At 38.3% G+C, this 12,357-nt stretch overlaps 1 protein-coding gene across 1 annotated transcript in view; it reads left to right on the plus strand.

Moving 5' to 3' along the window:
* The window catches only part of LOC124542131 (nuclear pore complex protein Nup98-Nup96), a 47,280-nt gene that overhangs the window by 16,703 nt on the left and 18,220 nt on the right, over window positions 1-12,357 (plus strand). The window contains exons 20-30 of the mRNA XM_047120065.1: window positions 1,183-1,265; window positions 1,760-1,802; window positions 2,658-2,785; window positions 5,091-5,198; window positions 5,908-6,027; window positions 6,955-7,105; window positions 7,477-7,579; window positions 8,274-8,388; window positions 9,217-9,414; window positions 9,786-9,848; window positions 10,874-10,972. Coding sequence (XP_046976021.1) covers window positions 1,183-1,265; window positions 1,760-1,802; window positions 2,658-2,785; window positions 5,091-5,198; window positions 5,908-6,027; window positions 6,955-7,105; window positions 7,477-7,579; window positions 8,274-8,388; window positions 9,217-9,414; window positions 9,786-9,848; window positions 10,874-10,972 — 1,211 coding nt within the window. The remainder of the gene's footprint in view (window positions 1-1,182; window positions 1,266-1,759; window positions 1,803-2,657; window positions 2,786-5,090; window positions 5,199-5,907; window positions 6,028-6,954; window positions 7,106-7,476; window positions 7,580-8,273; window positions 8,389-9,216; window positions 9,415-9,785; window positions 9,849-10,873; window positions 10,973-12,357) is intronic.

Below are 12,357 nucleotides of genomic sequence, written 5' to 3' on the forward strand. Positions count from 1 at the left end.
GTTTTGTTTGCCTGGTACTTAGAGGACAGATGAGATCTCCCTAGGGAGACTTACTTAAAGGCTCTATCTAGTGCTAACAAAGCTCTTCGCCTTTTATGTTTGCCTGGTACTTGTGAGTACAGATAAAACCTAGGTTTAGACTTACTTACTTAAGGCCTATCTAGTGCTTATTAAGCTTTGAGACTTATTTTCGCTTGGTACTTGTGAGTATGAAATGAGAGCTCTTAGACTTATGTTTGCTTGGTACTTGTGAGTATGAAATGAGAGGTCTACTTAAAATATACCTACGTAGTAATGCTTATTTATATATAAGCATTTTATGTTCGTCTGGTACTTAGGAGTACAGATGAAACCCTAGGCTGAGAGACTTACTTTACGACTCTATCTAGTGCTTATAAAGCTCTTCATGTTTCATGTTCGCCTAGTACTTGTGAGTATGAAATCAGACAAGTCTAGACTTACTTTAAAATATAACATATAGGTGCTTATTGATCTAAAAGTTTTATGTTCGCCTGGTACTTAGGAGTACAAGTAAGACCTAGGTTTAGACTTGCTAAAGGGTTATTATCAATTACTAATGAAGCTCTTCGCATTTTATGCTCGCCTAGTACTTATGAGTACTAATGATACCTAGCTTTAGACCATACTCTTACGCGGATATTATCTAGTTCTTATAAAGTTCTTTACGTTTTATGTTAACCTAGTACTTGTGATTAAAAGAAAAACGTCTGGGTTTTTTTCAATTAGTAACGGCTTTTTTTAACCGACTTTTAAGAAAGGAGGTTCTCAGTTCGATTGTTTGTATGTTTGTCCGCGATTATCTCGCGTTTGGCTGAAGCTATTAGGATGCGGTTTTCAGAAAAGTATTTTTTTACATTCAGGACGAAGGTTTTAGTGCTTTAATCGAATAAAAAAGGAGGTTCTGTGTTTGACCTTTAAGTCTGTATGTGTCCACGATTATTTATAATGCCATACCTTCTCGTTTTATGTTCGCCTAGTACTTGTGATTAAAATATCATCGCATCAATTTGCTGTCAAATGTTGTTTATTTTTTTTCCTCTTATTGTTTGGTATATTAGATACGTACATATACATACATATATATCTGTGTATATGTAATTGAATGAACCATATAGCTTATCGCACTCAGCTACTGTATCATGTATGTATTCATCATTTCAGGCTCGATTCATCCCAGACTTGGTCAGAGAAAGGAAAGAGGATCGAATCAGGTGAATCGTCGCCGAGATTGTATCCGAACTTAGGTGAGTTGTATTATCAATTCATTTTGAGATGGTCCAGTGGTTAGAACGCGTGCATCTTAACCGATGATTGCGGGTTCAAACCCACGCAAGCACCGCTGATTCATGTGCTTAATTTGTCTTTATAATTCATCTCGTGCTCAGCGGTGAAGGAAAACATCGTGAGGAAACCTGCACAAACAACCACACGTGACAAATTTCATAGAAATTCTGCTACATGTGTATTCCACCAACACGCATTGGAACAGCGTCGTGGAATATGTTCCACACCTTGTCCTCAAAGAAGAGGAGCCCTTTAGCCCAGCAGTGGGAATTTACAGGCTGCTGTAGTTGTTTCATTTTGACGTAAACTGCAGAGTAATATGCTTACCGTTTTTCCGAAGACATGTTTCTGATTTTCAAAAGTTAAATGATGCCCTTCAACGATTAAAATTGCATTGTAATTAATGAGTCGATTTTGATGAGACTAACACATAATGATTATAAATTGTTTTCAGATAAGGAGTTACCAGCGCAGGTACCAGATAGACGCGCTAGCTGGTAAGTCATTTGGAAGTATTAGTGAATAAAATAAATAATAATATATAGAAGAATATGTTCCAAACCCTCTCCTTAATGGAAGAGGAGGCCTTATCTCAGCTGTGGGAAATGTACAGGCTGTTACTTTACTTTACTAGTCAATAAATTAAGCCATTATTTCTCGTGAAATATAGTGATAAAATTCTTATTAAATTATTACTGTAAGTTATACGAAAAAGTTACACATATACACATTCAGTGCTACTTGCTTGCGTTTGAACTCGTAATCATCGGTTAAGATGCACACGTTCTAACCACAGAGTTATCTCGGCTCTTAACACTAGCGATCCGCCCCGGCTTTTTCACGGGTGCAATACTGATACTAAATATACTACAGAATTTGTTTATTTACGACATCACATTACAAACTTTTGAAATTAACTCTATCTATTGAAAAAAGGCGAAAGATTCATACGTTTTAAAGGGAAACCAGAGGGAGCTGAGATGGTCGCGTGGTTAGAACGCGTGCATCTTAACCGATGATTGCGGGTTCAAACCTTGGCAAGCACCACTATATATACGTGCTTAATTGTGTTTATAATTCATCTCGTGCTCGGCGGTGAAGGAAGACATCGTGAGGAAACCTGCATGTGTATAATTTCATCGAAATTCTGCCACATGTGCTTTCCACATATGGAATATGTTCCAAACCCTCTCCTTAATGGAAGAGCAGTGGGAAATTTACAGGTTGTTACTATTGAAAAAACCGTTCATCAAATCCGTTGCGTATCAAAGATCTAAGCAATACATATGGACAGACGGCGGTAAGCGACTTTGTTTTATACTGTGTAGTGATGAAGATGTTTTAAATTTCAGGTTAACGACGAAACCGCTGAGAAAGCCGCTGGTTTCGAACCCCGAATCAGCCGAGAACTCGGTAAGGGAACTGGGCGTGAGGTCTGACCGAAGCGCCGAGGACAAGGAGAATATCGACACCCTATCTGGTGAGTTGGATTTCTATCCCATATAACATACTTGGTGGTAGGGCTCTGTGCAAGCCCGTCTGGGTAGGTACCACCCACTCATCAGTTATTCTACCGCCAAATAACAGTACTCAGTATTGTTGTGTTCCGGTTTGAAGGGTGAGCCAGTGTAACTACAGGCACAAGGGACATAACATCTCAGTTCCCAAGGTTGGTGGCGCATTGACGATGTGAGGAATAGTTAATATTTCTTACAGCGTCATTGTCTATGGGTGATGGTGACCACTTACCATAAGGTGGCCCATATGCACGTCCGCCAACCTATAACATAAAATACTACACTACTGTTCGCCCGTGGTTTGGCTCGCGTTTGTTGTCACGTGTCAGCCAAAAATGTAGCCTAAGTCCTTCCTTGAGATTTTTTAACTTTGCCGTTTCGTAAATTCAAATCGTTTATAAAAACATTGGTAAAAAAGGCGTATTACTCGATACAATATTTTGTAAATGATAAAAAAGCATGTTTACAACAATATTATGTATATTCACAGTAACATTGATCACTTTGATAAAATCAGTGATAATCATTGTATGTGCACTAGGAGTAAGGATAAGCTTATAACGCCAAGTTTCCGACTCCGCAAAGTCAATAAATCCTTGGGGCAAGGTATCCGTTTTTACAATAAAATTCCGCAGACACTTTTAACTTTGCCGTTTCGTAAATTCAAATCGTTTGTAAAAAATACATTGGTAAAAAAGGCGTGTTTCTTGATAAAAGGTTTGGTAGATGATAAAAAGGCGTGGAGTTAATACCTGTTGACTTCCAGGCAGGATATGTTGATTTAAATAATTGTATTTAACTAACATGACTTTGTATTTTTTAAATGTTGAGTAACTACTGAATTTCTTGCCAGTTCTTCTCGGTAGAATCTACTTTCGGAACCGATGGTAGCTTCACTTAATTGTTAAATGACGATTCAAAAATTTAATAAAATAATTAATTGCATCGATTGTTAAGATTACCATCAACCAATAGCGAGTACAATATAACATGCCCTCACCTTTACAAGTGTTCCCTTGTTTATAAATGCTAAGCAATTAGGCCATACGCAACCGACACCCCCCCCCCCCTAATTGGCAGTTCAAGTATTAAATATTCTTTAAAAATCCGCAAGGTACGACAGGAGATCTCCATTTCTGTTGCCACCGTTGGGGGAAACTGCCGGGATGTTCGAAATGCGAGAAAATCGCCCATCAGATAAAAGGCGTTTACGGTCTTGACTTGTGTATTATTGTAGTCTTTTGTTGCACAGTCGGAGTAAGAAAACCATCGTCAGATTTCGAATTCCTTTATCAAGTTGTAAACTCTTAGTACCTTTTGAAACTAAACATCGAATCAGTGCGACGCAATATGTCATTGTCGATCGGTTAGGCAGATTGTCGCTCAAACTGAGCACGCGAAAATAGATCTTAAGGACGAAACTTTTCTTATTCCGATTTTAAACAGTCGGAGTAAGAAAACCTTCGTCAGTTTTCAAATTCCTTTATCAAGAAGTAAACTCTTAGTGCCTATTGAAACAAAACATCAAATCATTGCGACGCAATATGTCATACTCGATCGTTAAAGCAGATTATCGCTCATACTGAGCACACGAAAATACATCTTAAGGTGACGAACCTTTTCTTACCCCGACTGTACATTATTTTGATTAGATTTGAAAGGACTGATTACGGATATAGTTAATGTATTTAAAAGTAAATGAAAATTGTATTAGTAGCTGTAAAATTTTTTTAAAACGACGAGTCTCGTTAGATTTTAGGTAAAATAAATAATAATAATAAATAAATCTTGAAGTTTCATATCGATCCATACTAAGTTGTATCAAAATCGGTTCAGCAGTTCTCTGGAAGTGTAACAAACAGACAGTTTTAATATTAGTATAGATTGTTTAAGACAGTAGCGTAGTGTAATAAGTATATTTGTAAAGTAGATTAAAGTAGATTGAGCCAAGGTTGGTGGCGCATTGACGATGCAAGGAATAGTTAATATTTCTTACAGCGTCATTGTCTATGGGTGATGGTGACCACTTACCATCAGGTGGCCCATATGCTCGCCCGAAAACCTAATCCATAAAAAAAATATGTTACTTGTGAGATGACGTCTGACAGAGAAGTATGGACCCCAAATATGTGTATATATAAAAAAGTTCTTAATTATCACGTATAATATTGTCAGTAAATTAGATTAGTATTAAAATTAGACAAGGTAAAATTGCTCTTCATTCATTCGTTCCGTAACGAATTCATTCAATCATTCGTTCGTTTTCAGTTTCCGAGGAGGAGAACGTACCTACGCGCGAGTTGCCGCCGCATCCGGCCGGCGTGAAGCTGACGAGACCTGGCTACTACACTATACCTTCGTTGGAGGAAATTACTAGTAAGTTCTGACTATTGTTGTATTAGAATCATTTCTATAATAGTTCCACAGATTAAAAATCTCATATAGAACCGAGATGGACGCGTGGTTAGAACGCGTGCATCTTAACCGATGATTGCGAGTTCGAGTAACACTGAATATTCATGCTTAATTTGTGTTTATCATTCATCTCGTGCTCAGCTCATATGATATTTTTCGACAAATATGTACTAGAAATAAAAAAATCTTTTACTGGGTCCCTTAACCTCTACTAAATAATATAAAATCGATTTTAAAAACCAGTCAAATAGCCAATTGGAACAGCGTGGTGGAATATGTTCCAACACTTTTCCTCAAATGGAGAGGAGGTCTTAAAAAAGTAAAGTAACAGCCTGTAAATTACCCACTGCTGGGCTAAGGCCTCCTCTCCCATTAAGGAGAGGGTTTGGAACATATTCCACCACGCTGTTCCAATGCGGGTTGGTGGATTATACATGTGGCAGAATTTCGATGAAATTAGACACATGCAGGTTTCCTCACGATGTTTTCCCTCACCGCCGAGCACGAGATGAATTATAAACACAAATTAAGCACATATACATAGCGGTGCTTGCGTGGGTTTGAACCCGCAATCATCGGTTAAGATGCACGCGTTCTAACCACTGGGCCATCTCTGCTCCAACTGGTCTTTACCAAGCAGTGGGTTTTATTTGTTTTTCTGTCTTTTCAGAGTACATGAGGCCGGATGGTTCGTGCGTCGTCCCCCACCTGACGATCGGCCGTCAGAACTACGGGAACGTATACTTCGACTGCGAGATCGACGTCGCCGGGATGGACCTCGACGCGCTCGGTGAGTCTGTTGGCGCGATTTACAGTTGTGACGTCATAATGATAGTCTTTGACGACCTTGGTCGAGTAGTGCGTATATCAGTCTTCATGGTTTAATGGTTTATTCGGGAACACACACATTTACAAATTAACGAAATACAAAAGATAAAAAAAAAATAGTAATAGGTAAAACAAGAAAAACAAATGTAACATGCAATTATTAAATAGAAATATACCTACAACAATAAAGAGCAAAGGAAAAAACATGATTATAAAAAAAGATAATAATAAAAAAAAAAATAACGAGAATTAATGCTTAATTGTCTTTAATGGTGCAATGTCCCCGAAAAGGAATGTCCCTCAGTTATTGTTGGAGTTTTGCTCCAAAACTGGTTTTCAGTGACATTCATGGGTAAGCCGCTCCGAGGTCGGGTCAATATATAAACAGTTCATTAGTTTTCTATGTTGTCTTTGGTCTGGGTGTTTGTGGTACCGTCGTTTCTGATTTTCCATAACACGAATGCTTTAGCTGCTTACATTGGGATCAGAGTAATGTACGCGATGTTCAATATTTATTTATTACCAACTTTCGACATGGGTTTCGACACTTTTAGCACTTTCAAAAAGAAATGTTATGCCTTTTGTGCAAATTGTGAGTCAAAGTAAATTTTGTTTCTATAATTTGTTTCTGAACTTATTTTCATATTGTTTAGTTTACATTTTGTTTAGTTTAGATTTGTTAAATAGTTTTCGATTTTATTTCATTGTTTTGTAATTATTAGTTTTGGTTTGTTTTTTTTTCTTTTACTTTTATTTCTTAAGTTTTGTTTTAGAGTTCAATACTTTACAGTACATTTACTATTTTATTGTCTAAACTTGTATTTTTTGTATTACATAACTACCTATGTTGGAGTTCCATATTAAATAAATAAATAAATATCGTTTCTAGTTCACTTCTTAAACAAGGAGGTAATAATCTACCCCGATGATGAGCACAAGCCGGCAGTGGGCGAGGGGCTCAACAGGCGGGCGGTCGTCACGCTGGAGCGCGTGTGGCCGCGCGACAAGACCGAGAAGCGGCCCGTCACGGAGCCCGACAGGTGGGTACGATACAACAACAACAACAACAACAACCTGTAAACTGTAAATTTCCCACTGCTGGGCTAAGTCCTTTTTTTATCTTTATTTATTTAAGAGGGTTTTTTCACTAAGTGAATATGTCACCCTCGTCATTATATACAGTTAAATACATTTCTCACATCACATATTAGTACAATACAGTCATAGATTACATTTTTTTAAATGTTGAAAAAGAGTAACTACTGATTTTCTTGGCGGTTCTTCTCGGTAGATTCAACTTTTCAAATCGGTGGTAGCTTCACTTAATTGTAAAATGACGATTCAATAGTGCCTGTATGAGTATACTTGAATAAAGTTTATTTTAATTTTATAATGTATTTGTTCTGTCCAGGCTCCTGAAAATGGACTACGAGGGAAAGTTACGACGCGTTTGCGACAAGCATGACACGAAGTTCATTGAATACCGACCGCAGACTGGCAGCTGGGTGTTTAGGGTGAGTACCGTGTATACTAATGTTATATACTAGCTATGCCCGTAACCTTGTACGCGTTTGAGTTTAACAAAAAAAAATAGCCTAAGTTACTCCTTAATATATCAGTCATCTGCCAGTGAGAGTACCGTCAAAATCGGTCCAGTCGTTTCAGAGATTAGCCGGAGCAAACAGACATACAAACATACAAAAATTGTTATTTCGATATATGTACCGAAAAAAGGGCTATTTTAATATTACAAACAGACGCTTCAATTATATGTATAGATGTGAAAATAACTCTGTATGTGTCGCTCTTGCAAACCGCTGAACCGTGTTTGATGAAATTTGTTTAGAAGCAAATTTGAACTCCAAGATACATATGCTGCTTTTTGTGCCTGACACATGAAACCCTAGAACGGGGGCGAAGTTGCGAGCGAATAGTTTATCTATATATCTAACACATGTGGCACATGAAATGAATGCCTGCCCGCGTTTGAAGCCGCAATCATCGGTTAAGATGTATGCGCTCTTACCACTGAGCCATCTTACCTCAAATGACAATTAACATTAATAACAGTTAACACAATATAATTTCAAGTATAAAATTAAAACGTGTTCCTTACACACTTCTGACCATCCTTAGCTCTGATTGGTCCAAATCGACACGCACTTCGCTCCCATTGGACGGTTTCTAATTCAGATAATTTCATTACAGGTGGAACATTTCAGTAAATACGGTCTGACAGATTCGGACGAAGACGACGATATCACACCGGACGTGTTGAAACGGCAGCTCGTCAATCAGAATCTGCAGAAATCCGCTGCACCCGGTAAGTATATACTGGATAGTGATTAGTTTATTTTTATGGTTTAAGTTGGCGGACGAGCATATGGACCACCTGATGGTAAGTGGTCACCAACACCCATAGACAATGACGCTGTAAGAAATATTAACTATTCCTTACATCGTCAATGCGCCGGCAACCTTGGGAACTAAGATGCTATGTCCCTTATGCCTGTAGTTACACTGGCTCACTCACCCTTCAAACCGGAACACAACAATACTGAGTACTGTTATTTGGCGGTAGAATATCTGATGAGTGGGTGCTACAAAGTAAAAGTTAAAGTAATTTATTCAAAAAACCGTAGATAAACATAATTTTTCTTTAAATTTTGTCATGAGACACAAAACGCTCCTGATTGGCCAGGCTTATTATGAAGTCAGTTGCTTGTTAACCTTGCTTGCCTGCTATATATACCACGGATTAAAATACAGGCGAGTGACGTCACCGACCCCATTGCAACGCCATATTGTCCAAGTAGCGTTCGCATTATTTAACATGGAATTTTTTTCACACTTTGACGCGTCGATTTACACGCACTCGCTGTCTCGGGTCGAACTGACGCGGGAATCTATAGCGACGAAAAGCGTCGAGTGGCGCGATAGGGAGCTGTTTCTATTGGTTGTGTGCATCGGCAGTAATCGATCGGTTTTATTGAATTTGCCGATGATATATGTAAGTTGTGTCGTAGCATACCATAATTGTATCACGTGACATCATCGCCGTAACATCTTTGATCTTCGGTTGGTTTTGCAATCTACGGTGACGAAGATTTTGTTGATTTTTAAAAATATAATCAAATTAAACTTCTTACAGCACAAAAACAACCCGTTCCAGTATCAACGGCCTCGACCAGCGTGGGTCTGGCGGGCCTAGGCGGTCTCGGCGGTCTCGGCGGCCTCGGCGGCCTCGGATCCCTCGGGGGTCTAGGTGGGACCAGTGGCCTAGGTCCCTCCGACGATATGTTCGCTATGCAACAGAGTTCGCTGAATTTAATGAACGGCGCTTCCAGGGGTAAATCTATTGAATTTGTTTTAATTCTGTGTCCTTGACGCTAAAGCCCCCCCCCCTTTCGTCTTTCGTCTCGAAAACATTGACTATATTACTGACGACCTCCATGGTCGAGTGGTGTGTACACTGGTTTTCATGGGTACGCCACTCTGGGGTCCCGGCTTCGATTCCCGGCCGAGTCGATGTAGATTACCATTAGTTTTCTATGTTGTCTTGTGTCTGGGTGTTTGTACCGTCGTTACTTCTGATCTTCCACAACACAAGTGCTTCAGCTACTTACATTGGGATCAGAGTAATGTATGTGATGTTGTCTCATATTTATTTATTTATATTTATTATTATAATAGTAATTAAACGTGTTATATGTGTTTCAGTGTTCGAAATGGATGCGACGGACAACAATTCGGATGCGCCGAGCTTCTATCAAGATAACAGCGGTGAGTGGATACCGTATACTAAAAATAACAAGATTTAAATTTACGTATTCCATACAAGTTGCTAATTATTCGGCTATATTGTGCACTGCAAAGAGTTTACGAGTAATATAATATATCTATCCCTTTGTATGCTTAGATATTTCAAATTATAGAACAGATTTTGATGCGATTCTTTGCGAAAGATAGATCGATTCAAGAGGAAGATTTATATGTATAATACATGTACAGTTTAGCATAGAAATACTGAAATTTTAGAGGTTTCTAAAGTGATGTCGTAATATATACTGTTGTAGTTAATGCACAATTACATAATATATACTATTATGCACTTCACGTGGTGACACGTATATAATGATTATAAAACACAGGTGTGGTACCTGATGGTAAGTGGTCACCACAACCTGCTATAGACATGGGCGCTATAAGAAATATCAAACATTTCGGACATTGTGTAACGGATATTTTGATTGATCGTTGTTGACATCCGATGTCAGATATCGCCCTGTCTCTGTTTAACTTAACATTGTACGATATGCGAGAAAGAGATGAAACGATGATATCGAAATCGTTGTAACATTCGCTTCATCTCTTTCTTACAGATGGGTTACTGTAATATTGAATAGAGATAGGGCGAATATTATAGTTATCTTACTTTGGATGCTTTTACGTACCAAAACGATATTCATAGTTGTTTAGACGCGGTGAAAAACGGTTATTCGTTAATATCAAATCGATAACATCTGACTTTCCGATGACATCTGACGTTCCGATGACATCTGAGGTTCCGACGACATCTGATGTTCCAATGACATCTGATGTTCCGATGACATCTGATGTTCCGATGACATCTGGCGTTCCGATGACATCTGACGTTCCGATGACACCTGACGTTCCGATGACATCTGACTTTAGATGTGTTTTGATACATCGCACTCATGCTCAGTAGTTACTGACTCATTCGTACTTTAATCTGAAACAAATGTATTTAAATAGGACGTTTGTTAACTTCATATATGATATTCCAGTGTTCGGCGTCAAGAGTCCGACGACGGAGCTGGCGCGCTTGGAGAACAGGCGCAGTCATCACGTCCAGCTGATGAAGGCATCGTTGTACGCGGATACTGGTCAGTGGAGATTGTGATGATTAGTGGATTCTTAAGGTTCATCTATCTCTGTCCCTCTATATATATGTCGGAGACACATTCTTGTTGACATCGTCGTCATGGTTACGGGTTTCGTGGGCGTCACTAGGGTAAAGAACAAGCACCAATCACAATTATAACGTTTATACAGTATTTTAATTACAATACAATCAACTTATTAACACTTTATCGATTAACAACGACGAGCGGCGGGTTCAAGGCCGATCTGACCTCTATAAGCAATCTTCTCCACTTTTCTAGATCCAACTCGATCTGTCTCCTTTTCCAATCCAAAAAGATGTATACGTCAAAACTGTCTCAAACTCTGTCAACCAGGTGGCGCCTCGACCCCGAGTACATCTTAGGATTTTCCTAGCATGGGGTCATTAATCTATTATCTTGTTAATGTTTTTCAAGTACTGTAATCTGCATGTGTCATTTATCTTCTGTATTACTGTTATTGGCAAATAAAAAATATTATTATTATTATCATCTTTAAAGTTAGCTAGTGTAATTAACTGAGGCAAATGCTTCGCTCTGATTGGTCGTTACAAGAAATACAATATTCATAACTTTTATAAAATTAAGAAGGTTTATAGCTTCTTTAAAAAAAGTAACAAGTCAAATATAATCAATAATTTATGTAAACAAATAGTATTAAGTGTTATTGACTCAGATCTTCCTCCGACATATATATCTCTATCTCACTTTTTCTTTTTAATTTAACTTTTCAATAAGTTAGCTTAAAGTTGGAGGACACTAAATAAATAAATATGTATGCGCGAGAGATAAATATGAGAAGACAAGGGATGGGTGATATTTGTAGGATGGGAGAAACTTAGTAGTTCAATACACTTGCTAACTTAAAGTCTGACGTACATTTGACGACCTCCATGGTCGAGTAGTGTGTACGCCGTTTTTCATGGGTACGCCGGGTTCGATTCCCGGCCGAGTCAATGTAGATTACCATTAGTTTTCTATGTTGTCTTGGGTCTGGGTGTATGTGGTGCCGTCGTTACTTCTGATCTTCCACAACACAAGTGCTTCATCTACTTACATTGGGATCAGAGTGATGTATGTGATGTTGTCTCATTTAAATAAAACTATTTATAACGGATGAATCGCGTATATTAATTATTTTTAAACATCCCGACGTTTCGAGCACTTTGCAGTGTTCGTGGTCACGGGCAGACCACGAACACTGCGTTATAAATAGTTTTATTTAAATGTGTAATCATCGCGAAAATTTAAGACAACATTATGTTGTCTCATATTTATTTATTTATAAAGATGTACTAGCCGTCTTCGCTGCTACTTACCTAGGGGTAGAGTCATATACCCAGAAAATATATATAAAATAATTATTG

Source organism: Vanessa cardui, chromosome 30 (genome assembly GCF_905220365.1).
Source record: "Vanessa cardui chromosome 30, ilVanCard2.1, whole genome shotgun sequence".
Taxonomy (NCBI): domain Eukaryota; kingdom Metazoa; phylum Arthropoda; class Insecta; order Lepidoptera; family Nymphalidae; genus Vanessa; species Vanessa cardui.